The sequence below is a fragment of the Styela clava genome, chromosome 4 (genome assembly GCF_964204865.1).
Source record: "Styela clava chromosome 4, kaStyClav1.hap1.2, whole genome shotgun sequence".
NCBI lineage: Eukaryota > Metazoa > Chordata > Ascidiacea > Stolidobranchia > Styelidae > Styela > Styela clava.
Window position 1 is genome coordinate 109325 of NC_135253.1, and position 13322 is coordinate 122646.

Here is a 13322-nt window from a genome sequence, read left to right on the forward strand (position 1 = left end):
AAGAAATTTGAGTTTCGAATTTACCTCTTTATTAAATTATTTTTAGCGTTTTGTCGCCGATGACTATAATATCATCACGCTAATAACCGAATTGCGTAAGTCATTTTTAGCAGTTTTGATAAAAACGTAAAAAACCTCCTAATGATATTGTTATGCCATTGAGAGTCAATAATTTGCCATGGTTCAATTTTTTGATCGTAGCCGGATTTAAGTTAATTTGTATGACGCAGTTAAGTGACGCCATAAAGGCGCAGAAAATGTGTTTATGACTTGGGCACATACGCAATTTTGCAACTTTACTATATGCACCAGTCCTGAAAACTAAACATTCCAAAAACGAATGTAATTCTCAGTATCTACAATGTCTAATCCCCAAAATAGCTAATCAGTTTTAATTTCAATATTTTTTATGTTTAAAAATATATATTTCATCAATATAAAACGTTCCGCACACCCACCGAAAAAAGACTAAGATTAAATATAAAGAATAAAACAGCAATGCACCCAATATATAAGCCAACCAAGGTGAATTGGACTCGGACAGTGAATATCACAAGTGCACGCCTTCCTATACTGTAGTATAAATTCAAATTAATACGCGCTAAGCTAAAATCCGAGATGCAAAAACTCGTAAATACTTCGCCGAGGTTATTTTGCCTTCGTGACGTCAAAATAGCCCTGCGGTAACAATGATAATTCATTATGAGGAAACAATTGCACAAATGTGCATGTCATACTAAATCTTCATTTTTATGGGTTTCGGAATTCTTAATATAAAATCTGAGTTAACAGACAGGTGCGCAGCATCACATAAATACCTATTTTATAAAAAAAAACTCAAAATCGCCAAAAATGACTTACGCAATTCGGTTATTAGCGTGACGATATGGTAACATGTTTTTCACATTGAACTCATAATTCCCCACGAGAACAAAAAAGCAATTATCGTCGTCATTGTGAAACAATACATGTACGTGCCGACGGAAATTTTTGATTTAGGGAGAATAAACACCGACGTAAAGATGTTAAAAACATGCCATGCTGAGGAGAACCATCGGAGAATGTAACAAAATACATTAGCGCACGTTATCAGCGGCTTTGTAAGTCTTCTGAAAATGTCGAAAGGGTAAAGATTCGGTCCATAATTTATTAATATGTTTATCAAGTGTCAAATTTACAGTTTTAGTATACATAATTTATCTTTGAAATTTAGATTTATTTATGACTTGTATTAACCCTATTAAAAAAGGTTGTTTTTTCCAATCGAATCTCGATTATCCCGAATCCTTAAGACAAGTCATACCATGTCCTGACTAAAACTTCGCATCTGAGAAACGCAGTATTGGCTAAAATTACCTAGATGTTTAGCACTCTGATCTGGAATGCTACGGGCTATAAGTTCGTATACATATGTTGATAACCGATTTTATCGCGGAGGGATTTTATACGAATACCTCGAACTCTTCACAGTTGATGGGTGCAGAGCGAGTAGGCAACCGAGCTATGTTTGCCCAGACGTTTTTGGTACGTACTATAAATAGGGCTAGGATAGTTAACCGATTTTAGATAATTACCGGTCACGATTTATTTTGACCTTAAACCGACATCTCGAGTACAAATCACCTTTATAAACTATAGAACTTCTTCAAATATGATGAGTTGATCCCAAATTTATTACCCGTGACGTTTAATCAAAAATATATATATATATATCACAAAGTCTATTAGTAAGCACCAAATATGTAAAAAAATAATCGAAGTAGGCCTACTCGTATTAGTGATTACGAAAATTTGGTAATGATAAAACTTCAGAATCAGTGTCCGGTCAGAATATATTGTTCACAATTTTATTGCAAGAGCCTCTATTCAATTTCATTCAACAAGTGCACATTCTGTCACAGGAATATATATATTAGCATATCCATATTTTTGGCAAGTAACGACGAACGCTTTGAATTAATAATTTTTTCTCGTGTTAATAACACTATCTGATGGTACTCTCCTATCATATTGTACGGAACTGATAGAGAGATAGTAGCTCCTGATCGCAGTTAATGCTGTTTTCTTTATGATGTTCCAACGATGCATCGTCATATAAATGGCATTTAATAAGGGAATCTGGTTTTACTAAAATACTTCCATATGTCTTTCAAGAAAACCAACTTATGATGCTGTTATAATGTTGAGATTACCGGTGTAGGCTTTAGGGATTTGTTCAAAATAAATTGTTTCAAAACAATTGTTTTAAATCAATTTTTTTTGCCTGTTTTGTTCAAAATGGCTGTACTATTTGATTTTTTTGTATTGAATAGGTGAAGAAAAATGGTTGTAAAAACTTACCAAGCGCTTCCTATTTGCAATAAATCTTTCAAAACGCCACAAATGTCGATAGAGGCCCATGCAGACCTTCTCAGGCTGTAGTTCAGTGGTTGGCGCAGTAAGACGCAACCGATAAGCCATTATGTGAATGACCCTGCTGCCATGAAACCATCTTGCGAAAATTGAAATGCGATCAAATAAATGAGTTTGTATAACCTTGAAAAGCTCTATCACTTCGACCATAAAAACAAAGTATGCTAAGCATAAATTAACCGTAATATTGCCATCATTTTATGAGAAAAATGTCAATACATGAACTCGAAATTCATATTATGTCGTCATAACAGATTAGTTGTGGCGTCTTTGCATCAGAGGACTCTTACAATTAACAAAAGCTAGGCTAGGGTGCCTCATCGTTTATATCAGTAAATTACCGCCGATAAATGCATATTCTTCATTATCGCAACCCACTCGTTTTGCCAAAGGACTGCACTTGAACTAACTGCTTTTGTAAGAGGCTCGTTGAGCTAATTTTCATGATTTTTCCTACTCAAAACGTCCCTCTCGGCTAAACATTCCGGGTAAAATCTTATGACTTTGGTGGAGATACAAGCGTGGCGATAAATGTACGCAATAGAAGTAAAAGTCAAAATAGTCAAAATAAAAAGTTTTACTTACATTTTTGAAATTATAATTCCGGCTGTGTGCAGCTGCCAGAATGTAACGTTTTGGCGTAGTTTCGCGGCGATGCAAGGGGTATTTCAATAATCAGTACAAAAAATACAGGAAAATTTTGATTTAAAACAAGCTCTTGTTTTAAAACAAGATGTTTTTTTAGAATTGATAAAAAACAAAACCCTAGTAGGCTTGCACGTAATTGACAAAAATCGATTCCGTAATTACGGCAAAATCGATTACGTAATTCTGTAATTGCGATATTTTTTCACAGATCCAAACCTATCATAACAACGAATTGAATCCACTTCTTATCCGAATGGAACATCAAAGTTTGGTTTTCATAAAAATTTCGGGATTCTAATTTATTAACGATATTCCGATTACCATGCTTCATTTTACATCAAATCATTTCGCGGCCTAAATGTTATAACATTATTTGCCATAAATTTAGATCAAATATTATTTATTTGCGCATAATTCAAATACCGTGCTTATTTGGCATGCCTTCTCCGAAAATACAAATTTATATCGCAAAACAATGTATTTTGTGACATTTATTTTACACTCAAGAAAAAATTAACTTATTTTTCTATCTCAAGTCGACGATCCTATCGGTCAAGATTGACACAAGTTTGGTCGAATGCTTGTGGTATTTGAGTCGACGATAAATCAAAATAAGTTGCCGCATTTGGTAATGACAGTTAATCATATTTGGCCGAAATATAGCGAGGCATTGTGAAAAACATATTGAGCAAGGTCAAGTCCAGACAGATATATAACGATAAACCCGGTAACAAAACATCAAGATTTTGTAATAGAAAATGGATCTCGCACAGAATAAACACACTGGCTCATACTTGATTGTATTTAATAGTAGTTAAATTGAGAATATTGAACTGTTAAAGACAAAAAGATGATCGTCAAAACTCTTAAATCTCGTTGCTTTGGTTGAATATAATCCAATGATTGGGACATTTCCAATTAAACAATTAGCGTTTTTTGTATTTTATGCAATGTAATTTATGTAATGAACTATGAAGATATTTCGAGGTTAACGAGGCATTAATAAATAAATCTGAGAAAATTGTTCGTTCACTGTACGGAGAGGATATGAAGAATGTAAATGATACCAGGGCACGTCTTTCCAAAACTGGCAAACATATGGATTATACTCTTCCACCCAACAATGATTCACTGAGGAAGCATGTTCATAGGGAAACCGATAATTACACAGACATCTCATGAACTCTCGATGGCAATATGGTCGATGAAGACAGCCGGGATGGTTTCAAATGTAGGCCCCTAATATAAAATCGGATAAATTAAAGTAGAGAAATCAGTGACAGAAATACATTTGTGTTAGTGTGCAGCAGGGCTCTTGAATTGCATAGTGCTTATGCTGTGTTGTTGTAAACCTTTGGTTATTGATTTTCTGGGAACCCCCTTATATTCAATTTCGCAACAGGAGTGAGGAACAACCTGTATTGCAATGCGTTCAGTATGTTCATTTTCATACAAAACTAAAGTATTTATTTAGTTACCAGATGTGCGCTACGAAACTCATTTGATGGGCGTTTTTTACGGCCTCGTCTAACGGCCTATATCCATGGTAGGGATCTACAAATGTTTAATAACTTACTTATACTTTTTAACACCGTCTTAGCATAACTTAACTAACAAAACTAAAAAAGACGATGGAAAGGCTGCAAACTGAGATTCATCCGCCCACGAACAGTTGATCAAATTAATTGTTACGTCATACAGATGTCTGCGTTCATTGGCCAATATTGCCGTAAAAATAGAGAATATAGGGCAGAACCTAGCGCATATTTCTTGTAGTAAAAGCGTCTTTTTCGTAAAACGTGCAACTTTTAGAAATGGGAACAAGGTATTATTTGTTACTAAACTACTAAGGAACATTTTAGAATTGTTTCCAGGTAGTTCCCTCATGTGCGCTACGAAACTCATTTTCTAGGCGTTTTTCAGGACCTCGGCTCGCGGCCTAATAACAGCGGTAAAATTCGTCTCATGTCTGTTTCATGGAGAGAAAGAGAAATAAGCCTTCCAGAATTGCAATCAACAACCACGCATTCTTATTTATCATTATTAGCGCCGAATAAAAAAGATACCATATCGTGATGAAGAAAAAAGTCTTGCGTCGTCGTCCAAGATGCGCGATCGTAAAACGACGCTGTTTTTTTTTTTTTGTAGATGAATTTTCACATCAAAAATTTTTCTCAAACGGGGGTGGCAACGCGTCAGGCAACGCGTCATGCCTTCCCCACCTGCGTAACAAGAGAGAGAAAAACGGCTACGAATACCGGAACTCTAACTTCTTCTGCTTATTAAACTTTTTTTTTTTTACAATCGACGGAAGCTCTGAAGAGAGCTCGTTTCAATCGTGAAAGCGCTCGACCAATACGTGGCGCGGCGGTGTGGCTCAACGGGCTAAGCGTTAGGAATACGCTCGCCACCGCACCTCTAATTACTCTGCGTGGGTTCGCAGGTTCGAATCCCATGCAGGGATGGTTATGTGCGAGAGGATTGCTGGACTCCTCGCCGTCGTTGGGTGGTTCACGTAACCGCTGGTCGGTTACGGCTTCCTCCACCACCAAGTCCATGCTTCCGAAAACAAACAATACAGTAAAAACTAATCCCATACCCGACTTGGAATGGTAACCGGACGAGAGGCCGTGGTTCGCCATATGGATAAGCCGTCTTATCGGCTTTCCTCTCCCCCGGGATAAATATGTGAATCCTATCCTATCCAATAATTACGACTTTACGTAATTCGTAACTTCCCTTCCGTAACTCGAAATAATTCCGTAAGTTACGTGCAAGTCTAACCGGTAGATTTGATAAATTTCTAAAATTTACAGTTACATACATTTTTAATAAATACAAAATATAATTAGAACCGAAAACAGCAGTGTAATCGTGTAAGTTGTAGATTTGAGCTGTGTGAACAAATTCAGGTAACCCACTACTTTAACAAACAAGAGAGCTACGCCCAAATATATGGACACGTCTGTTCGCAGTACAGTACGGTTTACCGTACCGTCAGATCACAGTCTACAAATATATTCACACCAAGCGAAGCAGTACAGTAGGACACAAAATAGCGTCCGATGTCCGCAGAACGTTTAATGACGTCATAGCAAACAAAAACAAATCTCACAGAGCTAACAGAAATATTTGAATTAAATAAAAGTAATAGCCATCTGGAGAAAAATTTCATCTTTAAGCAGTACAGTAGGACACAAAATAGCGTCCGATGTCCGCAGAACGTTTAATGACGTCATAGCAAACAAAAACAAATCTCACAGAGCTAACAGAAATATTTGAATCAACTAAAAGTAATAGCCTTCTGGAGGAAAATTTCATCTTTAACCAGTAAAAATTTCGAAATAATCGGTTCAGTAATGAAAGAGAAAAGCGGATTTTTAGATTTTCCACTAGATGTCCAAAAAGTGTCAAAGAACAACAACAACAAGACCAACATAATATTGAAACGATCGTTATGTCCATTTCGTGTCCAACAATAAAATCGCACTCTTTTTATGGGGGCATGACTGGTTCCTCAGGTTTTAATTTCGGTTCTGTTTGCTCGGTTTTGTTGTAAAGTGGAATTTCCTCTATGATCTGATCATATGCTATTTCGAAAAAAGTTATATAAAATTTGTTGCAAACTTTTTGTTTTTATCAGGCAATATATGCTTTTGCTTTGTAAATGTTAATTTTTGTTATAATGGACCTTTCCCCGACCTTCGACCCCCGGAAAATTCTTCCTATACTTTACCATTATAAAATTTTCGGGTCTATTTTAAAAGTGCTTTTACGAGTTGGCGCCTGTAAAATAGGGTATGTGTTTCAAACCATCATTAGGATCCATTGCATACAACAATCTGTTTTATAAAAGTACCAGTAAAAAATTTTAGCCTAGTCTATCACAGCTATTTCTACACTAATTTTTCATTACTGCAATTAAATTAAAACTCTTAGGAAGACAGTGTGATTATTGAATTATCTGATTTATATTTAGGTTTCCGAAACACAACTGAAAACTAACGAATATAGTCCAAAAACGCGAAAACGAGGCAATGTTTACGACCACGCTTGAAAATCTGTCTGAGTGAGAAAAGTGTCTGAGCGGATGTAAAAAGGGAGCATTTCAACGTCACTTTGAACATCTTTGTGATTGGCCAATGTCACGAAGTAAACAAGGAAGTCGATGCTCGGGGAAAGGTCCATTGGTAAATACCTTTCTTGTTTTGTTATGTCAATTTCACTTGTCAACATTTTTTCGGGTGTTAATAATGACACGCCTTCATTGCTGCCAAGAATTTACTTGCTTCAAGAGTGGTACGTAAGTAGCGGCCGGTTTTACAAAATGACTCTGGCGCAATCGCTATCGATTTCGTGGATTTGCACATGTGTGTTCATGGTACTCATTTCATTAAAGTTGGAAAACAGAGGGCAGGTTAGTAGTGTTCATTCAATCCTTCTGGCGCATGTGCTTAGCATTACAGCGTAATGGGAATACGGTACCGGTACAGTGGTTCTCAAACTGGGGTCCGCGAGGAGGGTCGCGTGTAGTTTCGTACCGGTACGGTACCGGTACCTCAAGTAATTCTAGTACGGTACCGGTACCGTAGTATGCGTAGCATAACGATTTTTGCACATGTCAATCCTGACTACCGGTACGCCATTTAAAAATTACGTCAGTCAGTACTGGTACCGGTACCGGTACCGTACGACGTCACAGGCTCGTCATACAGCTTGCCAAGGTACGGTACGGTATAGGGTACCGGTACCGTACCTATTTCCTCTCCCCAGGATAAATAGGGTGGTGTAGCCAGTCTGCGAACGATTTCATTCAAACCGCTAGGGTGGTGTAGCCAGTCTGCGGACGATTTCATTCAAACCGCTATAAAACAAAAACCAATGTTTCTAACCCGTTAATTTTTTCACCGTAGGTGCATTGGCATTCATTCTACACGCTAAACCTCGAATCAACTTTCTACGACCAGGGGTTAAAGCTATACAAACCACCAAAGTACGACACTCTGAAGACGTATTTGCGTCCGAACGACCAGTGTGCGACCACGGATTTCAAGCCTTGGACATCGATTCCGCTGCGTCGAGACTAGGGCATACGCAGCCATGCGTGAAAGAAATTGTCTTCTAATTGCATTTATGACCATCATATATTTTAAGAACATGGTTATTTCGAACAAAACTCGTCAAATTATAAACAAATCACCGCATCACAGCAATCAAACAGACAAAAACACGGTGGTCGCAAATTGGTCGACAAAGATATTATCGACGTATTGGAAATGCGCACCCCCCTATTCCCCCTCCTTTAAATATGGAAACGTGAAACTTTAAAGATGGTTAAAAGAAACACAACTCTACCCACCTGCCAAGTTTCATATTTTTATCTTTATATTTGTATGGATTTTCAAGCTTTTTTAGAGAGAGACAATGGGTAGTTGGCGACATGAAAAAATAGTATGTTTTTTTTTCTTCGGTCAAGTTCACCCTATGTAAATCCTATTCTATCTACGGTCGCTCAAAATGACATCTGCGCCGACTATAAGGAACTCACTAACGGCAGTGATCTCTCTTATATCGGGATTGTGCGACAAGAGAAACAGCTTGCTCGATTTCGGGTAATTATCTGCCCGTCTTGGATGACAGTTCGTAAGGTATAGTTTGAAGGGCCTTATTACGTCACTGTGACGTTGTAGTGGCGTAATTTTCGGACGACACGGTCATGTGGGGGTTAGGATTAATATATGAAGAAATTGTTAGGTTACGCCCATTAGGTGAGTGAACACGTACCACTTTTTTTTGGCAATACCTTCTAACTTATATTCTGTATGTTTTGAACCTTATCCAAAGTTTTGTTCACTCTCCTGATTTCATAGTCAGTTTTTATTTATTTGTTTTAATCAACCGTTTTATCGCCTTTTTGCTGATTATGGAGTCGTAATAAACTTATCTTATGGGTCTAGTATAGTTTAGTACCACAGGTACTTCCGGTTGGCGTAGGATAATAAATTTTGTATATGTTATTCCTAACCCTCACCTGACTATGTCATCCAAAAATTACGCCACTACGATGTCACAATCACGCCATAGAGCTTGCCAAGCATAGCTACTACTGTACTATCGTCTGAAATGGCATATGCTCCGACGATACCGAACTCACTAACGCCAGCGGACTCTCTCATATCGGGAATGTTGCGACCATTGGAGGTGTTGTATACACTTCAATGGTTGCAACGAGAGAAAGAGCTTGCTCGATTTCAAGTGATCGTCTGCTCGTTTTGGACGACCATACGTACACTTTGTGAGTATTTATTACGCCACTGTGGCGTTGTAGTGACGTATTTTTTTGGTGACATAGTCATGTGGGGTTAGGATTGACATATGCAAAAATTGATGAGCCAGGCCAACTAGAAGTGCATGTGGTACTAAACTATACCAGACCACGAAACTACACTAGACCCAATGCCGATTAACAACTAAATGAACCTCTCATGAAGTTCCAGACTTTTTTGTTACCTTTAGCGCGTTTTGTTTGCGGCGATTAAATGAACTTTGATCGATGCAAAAATACGCATCATCGCCATCGTTCTGCGAGACGGGACTGTGCCCCAGTTGGGATGTTCTGTTTAAATATTTTTACACTTGTTTATTCAAGTTTTTCTCAAATGGGGCCATTCTGTCAGTTGCACGCTAAAGTCTGTATACCGCCTGAGCTATTTAACGTAAAATCGTATGACGTGCACCTCCCCCCGACACCCATAATAGGGTGATTTGGGTAACTGCCGGCTTGTGTGTATTCCCTTGCCACTGAAGTATCTGACTATTAAGTCAATGCATTGAAAAGAAATAACTAGCTATCTAATCCCATACCTGACATGGACTAGTCACCAGACGAGAGGCCGTGGTGGTTCTCCGTATGATTAAGCTGTCTTGTAAGCTTTCCTCTACCCTGGAATAAATATGTAAATCTTATTATATGTAGTTTTCCTATATACAAAACTGCATTTGCAAACTGCTTTTAATGAGGCTTTATTTGGTAGTTTAGATACTTCACTGGGGGCGGGGGCTTAGACTTTGGAAATAGCCTGATCTATTCAGCCTCAGTTTTAGCCATTCTCATTAAAACATCTACATGTATATATATTCACCCATCTTTAACCCATGGTCTTGTTTTTCAGTATCTATGGTTTGTTGTGTTCATTCCTCGATATATCATTTGTTTCATTGATATAGTGTGGCTGATTGTACGAATCGTCAAACATGTTAGAAATTATCAGGTGCGTTCTGCTCATTATTATATCAAATTTTAAGATATAAATATTTTCCTGGGACGAGTGAGTGTGTCAAAAGTTTGATTTACAATTTCAGATATGCCAATTTGCCACACTTCGAGCCCATTATGTAGATTGCACCTAATACACAATAATTAAAATAATATTTTCAGATTGTCTATTTTCAGATTGTCGAGTAACTGTCTCTGTAATTCTTCTCTGCTATTCATTCTATTTTATAATATGGCATTGCTTGTATTTGTTGAGATCATGCTATGTAGCAAAATTCACATTTCTGACATCTTGGTATATTTGCTATTGAATCCATCAGCATGTCTGATTGTGTTGTTCCAATCTTAAGACTTGAAAAAATGTGATATTTGTCTAAATGCCTCAATGGGCTGAATGTATATTAGTTGTCAGTACTGAAGTATTCTTTTTTATCCAACTGCATAGACAAGATGACCAGTCTATTCTTGATGTGAGAATACCTAGCCCGGTAATCATTCCAGACATCAGATCATTCCATCATCCCCAATTTATCTTCAAAGTTTTAGACAAACAAATTCAATTTGAAACCTATAAATTGATATTAGAATTTCAATTTAAACAAAGTTTATAAGCTGAAAAGGGCCATTCCAAGCAAAAGTTGAATTCCATCAATTTTTTAAAAAGTGTAGTGAAAGTAATTTTTTTTAATTTTTGATATCAAAAGACATTGGAATTTTATTGGACTGCATTCATTTCATCGAACAATTTAAAATTTCACCTAGGTTTTTGATGGTTTATAAAAAATGGCCTGAAATGTAGAAATTTTGGTATAATTGACATATTTTGTGAGGATTCTTGACACAAAGTGTTTGATTGTGTGGTACAGTTATTTCATATGGAATTGACGCACTGGATTTAAGTTAATAAAGTTTGAATGTTTGCAGTGCTGTAGAACATTTCTTCACCCATTTAACGATTTATTACCAGAATTTTAAGAGATGATAGATGCCGCTATTCCGAAGTGGAAAAATGTCCTGTAGTGTCACATACAATAAGCACATCATTGGCATGGATTTACAGTGTTACATTAAGTAACTTGAGCAACACATAGAGGGGTAGTTCAGCTACTGCACCAGAAAATATTATGGGCTCCTACTGTACCATCGCAAAAATTTACAGCACAACACAACGTACTGTTAGTGCATGGTGGATTTGCCATCCTGTAGTGTCACGCTATATTTTACTATATTTTTTTTATCTTCTAAGTAAGGTTGGGTGTAACTAAATTTTTTACATATTCAATAAAGCAACTGATTGGACAATGAAACAAAACATGTACCGGTAGCTGAAAATGTGAAAATATATTGAATTTAACAACATGCTAAATTTCTGGAATTGTCCTGTAGTGTCACTTGGAATAGCCCAAAAGAATAGATTTTTTTTTTTAATTATTTGTTTATGCCATACAATGTGAAATTTACTTGAAAACCTATTTTTATATGTTCCTTTATTTACAGAATCCACAGGATGTTAGTATGAAGCGAAAAGTTTGGTATATCCATGTCTCGGTTTTGGAAATATTGTTCGAGATACTTGTTTGTTTGAGATTGGATGGCATTGCATCAATAAAATTATATTTTGCTTTCATTCCCCTCTGGATTCTTTTAATCGGACAAATGGTCAATTATTTTCACTTTCAAATTCTGGTTGTGAGAACGTGACTATGATTCCTTGAGAATTATCACAAAAATTCTCAATCTTATATTCTTAATTAATAGCAGGGGTTCAAACCTTCTTGGCATGTATTGTCTTGGAACAAGGAAATGCACTATTACAGCCAAATTTAGATCAATGAAATTGTTACTGGTTGCTGTGCTGATTTATTTTCAATGATAAAACATTCATGCTGATTTTGTTTGTAGAATGGTTTAAACTAACAAACATATACTAATTCATAAAAAACCTCATGGACGTGATGCAGGGCTGTCATTAAAATGGAAACCTGAATGATTGAAGATTCTATTATTACCAAGAACCTTTTCCAATTCCAACGGATATAATTACAAACAAATACAAATTACAATGGAAGAAATGCAGGATATTGTGAAAATAAATCAAATCATATTTTTGACAGGGTGTTTTCATTTACTGAGAAAAAGTCTCAGGAGGAATGTAGCCTGATGGGTAGAGGGGATAGACTTTTGATGAAACACTTGAAGAAAAGAGCGGACAGCAAATTGAATTACAACTATCCAGTTTTATCCCATTGTCATATTAGCGTGTTTATGTTAGTTTGCATGTTTCATTTGGTGACAATAGGTTGGGATTTAGAATAAACTTTCGAGATTCGCATGCAAATGACTTTTACCAAATCTGCAGATGTCCGATTAGTAGGTTAATAAAGAAAGATATTTTTAAAAAGCGAGTGCTTGTATTTTTTTACACATACTTTAACTATGCATATTGGGTCGTTATCGGCAAAAAGGTGATTGAAAACTGGCCATGAGTTAGGGATAGGATTTACATATTCATCCCGGGGGAGGAGGCTGAACCATTGTAGCGAATGTACATTGTGTAACTATGAATTATAATGTATTTTTAACCCTTTCATTTTAATAGTGTGTTCCATTTCCCACAATAGGTCATTTTATTGTAGCAACACTGATTACATGTACTGCCTTTTCTCGTATCGACCAATTTGATGACGTATCGTTCCGGCTTGCCGAGAGGGCTGCATAATATTGTGTTTAGATCCACTTCTGTTTTACTGCGTTAAGTGTGATGTGTTTTGATTCACTCCTGATTTACTGTGTTAAGAGTTAAGTGTGTCTCAATTTTATCTGTTTTCGGAATTTGGATTGTGCATCTTCCTATAATATACAACAACGATTAGCATCAACATTGTGTGCTTATTATCGTCTGAAGGAGTCCAGATTGGAGTCACATTCCATAACGCGTGTCAAAACAATAACGCGGGAATCGAACTTAAACATATAGGGTGATAGT

General features: G+C 36.6%; 1 protein-coding gene across 1 annotated transcript; it reads left to right on the forward strand.

Annotated features, from left to right (window-relative positions):
* Positions 1–7242: 7242 nt before the first annotated feature.
* Positions 7243–12741, forward strand: LOC120326873 (uncharacterized). Its single transcript, XM_078111543.1, has 5 exons — positions 7243–7477; positions 7974–8131; positions 8510–8708; positions 10233–10331; positions 11834–12741. The coding sequence occupies exons 1-5, from the start codon at positions 7274–7276 to the stop codon at positions 12035–12037; spliced, it is 864 nt and encodes a 287-aa protein (XP_077967669.1). The 5' UTR covers positions 7243–7273; the 3' UTR covers positions 12038–12741.
* The last annotated feature ends 581 nt before the right edge of the window (positions 12742–13322 follow it).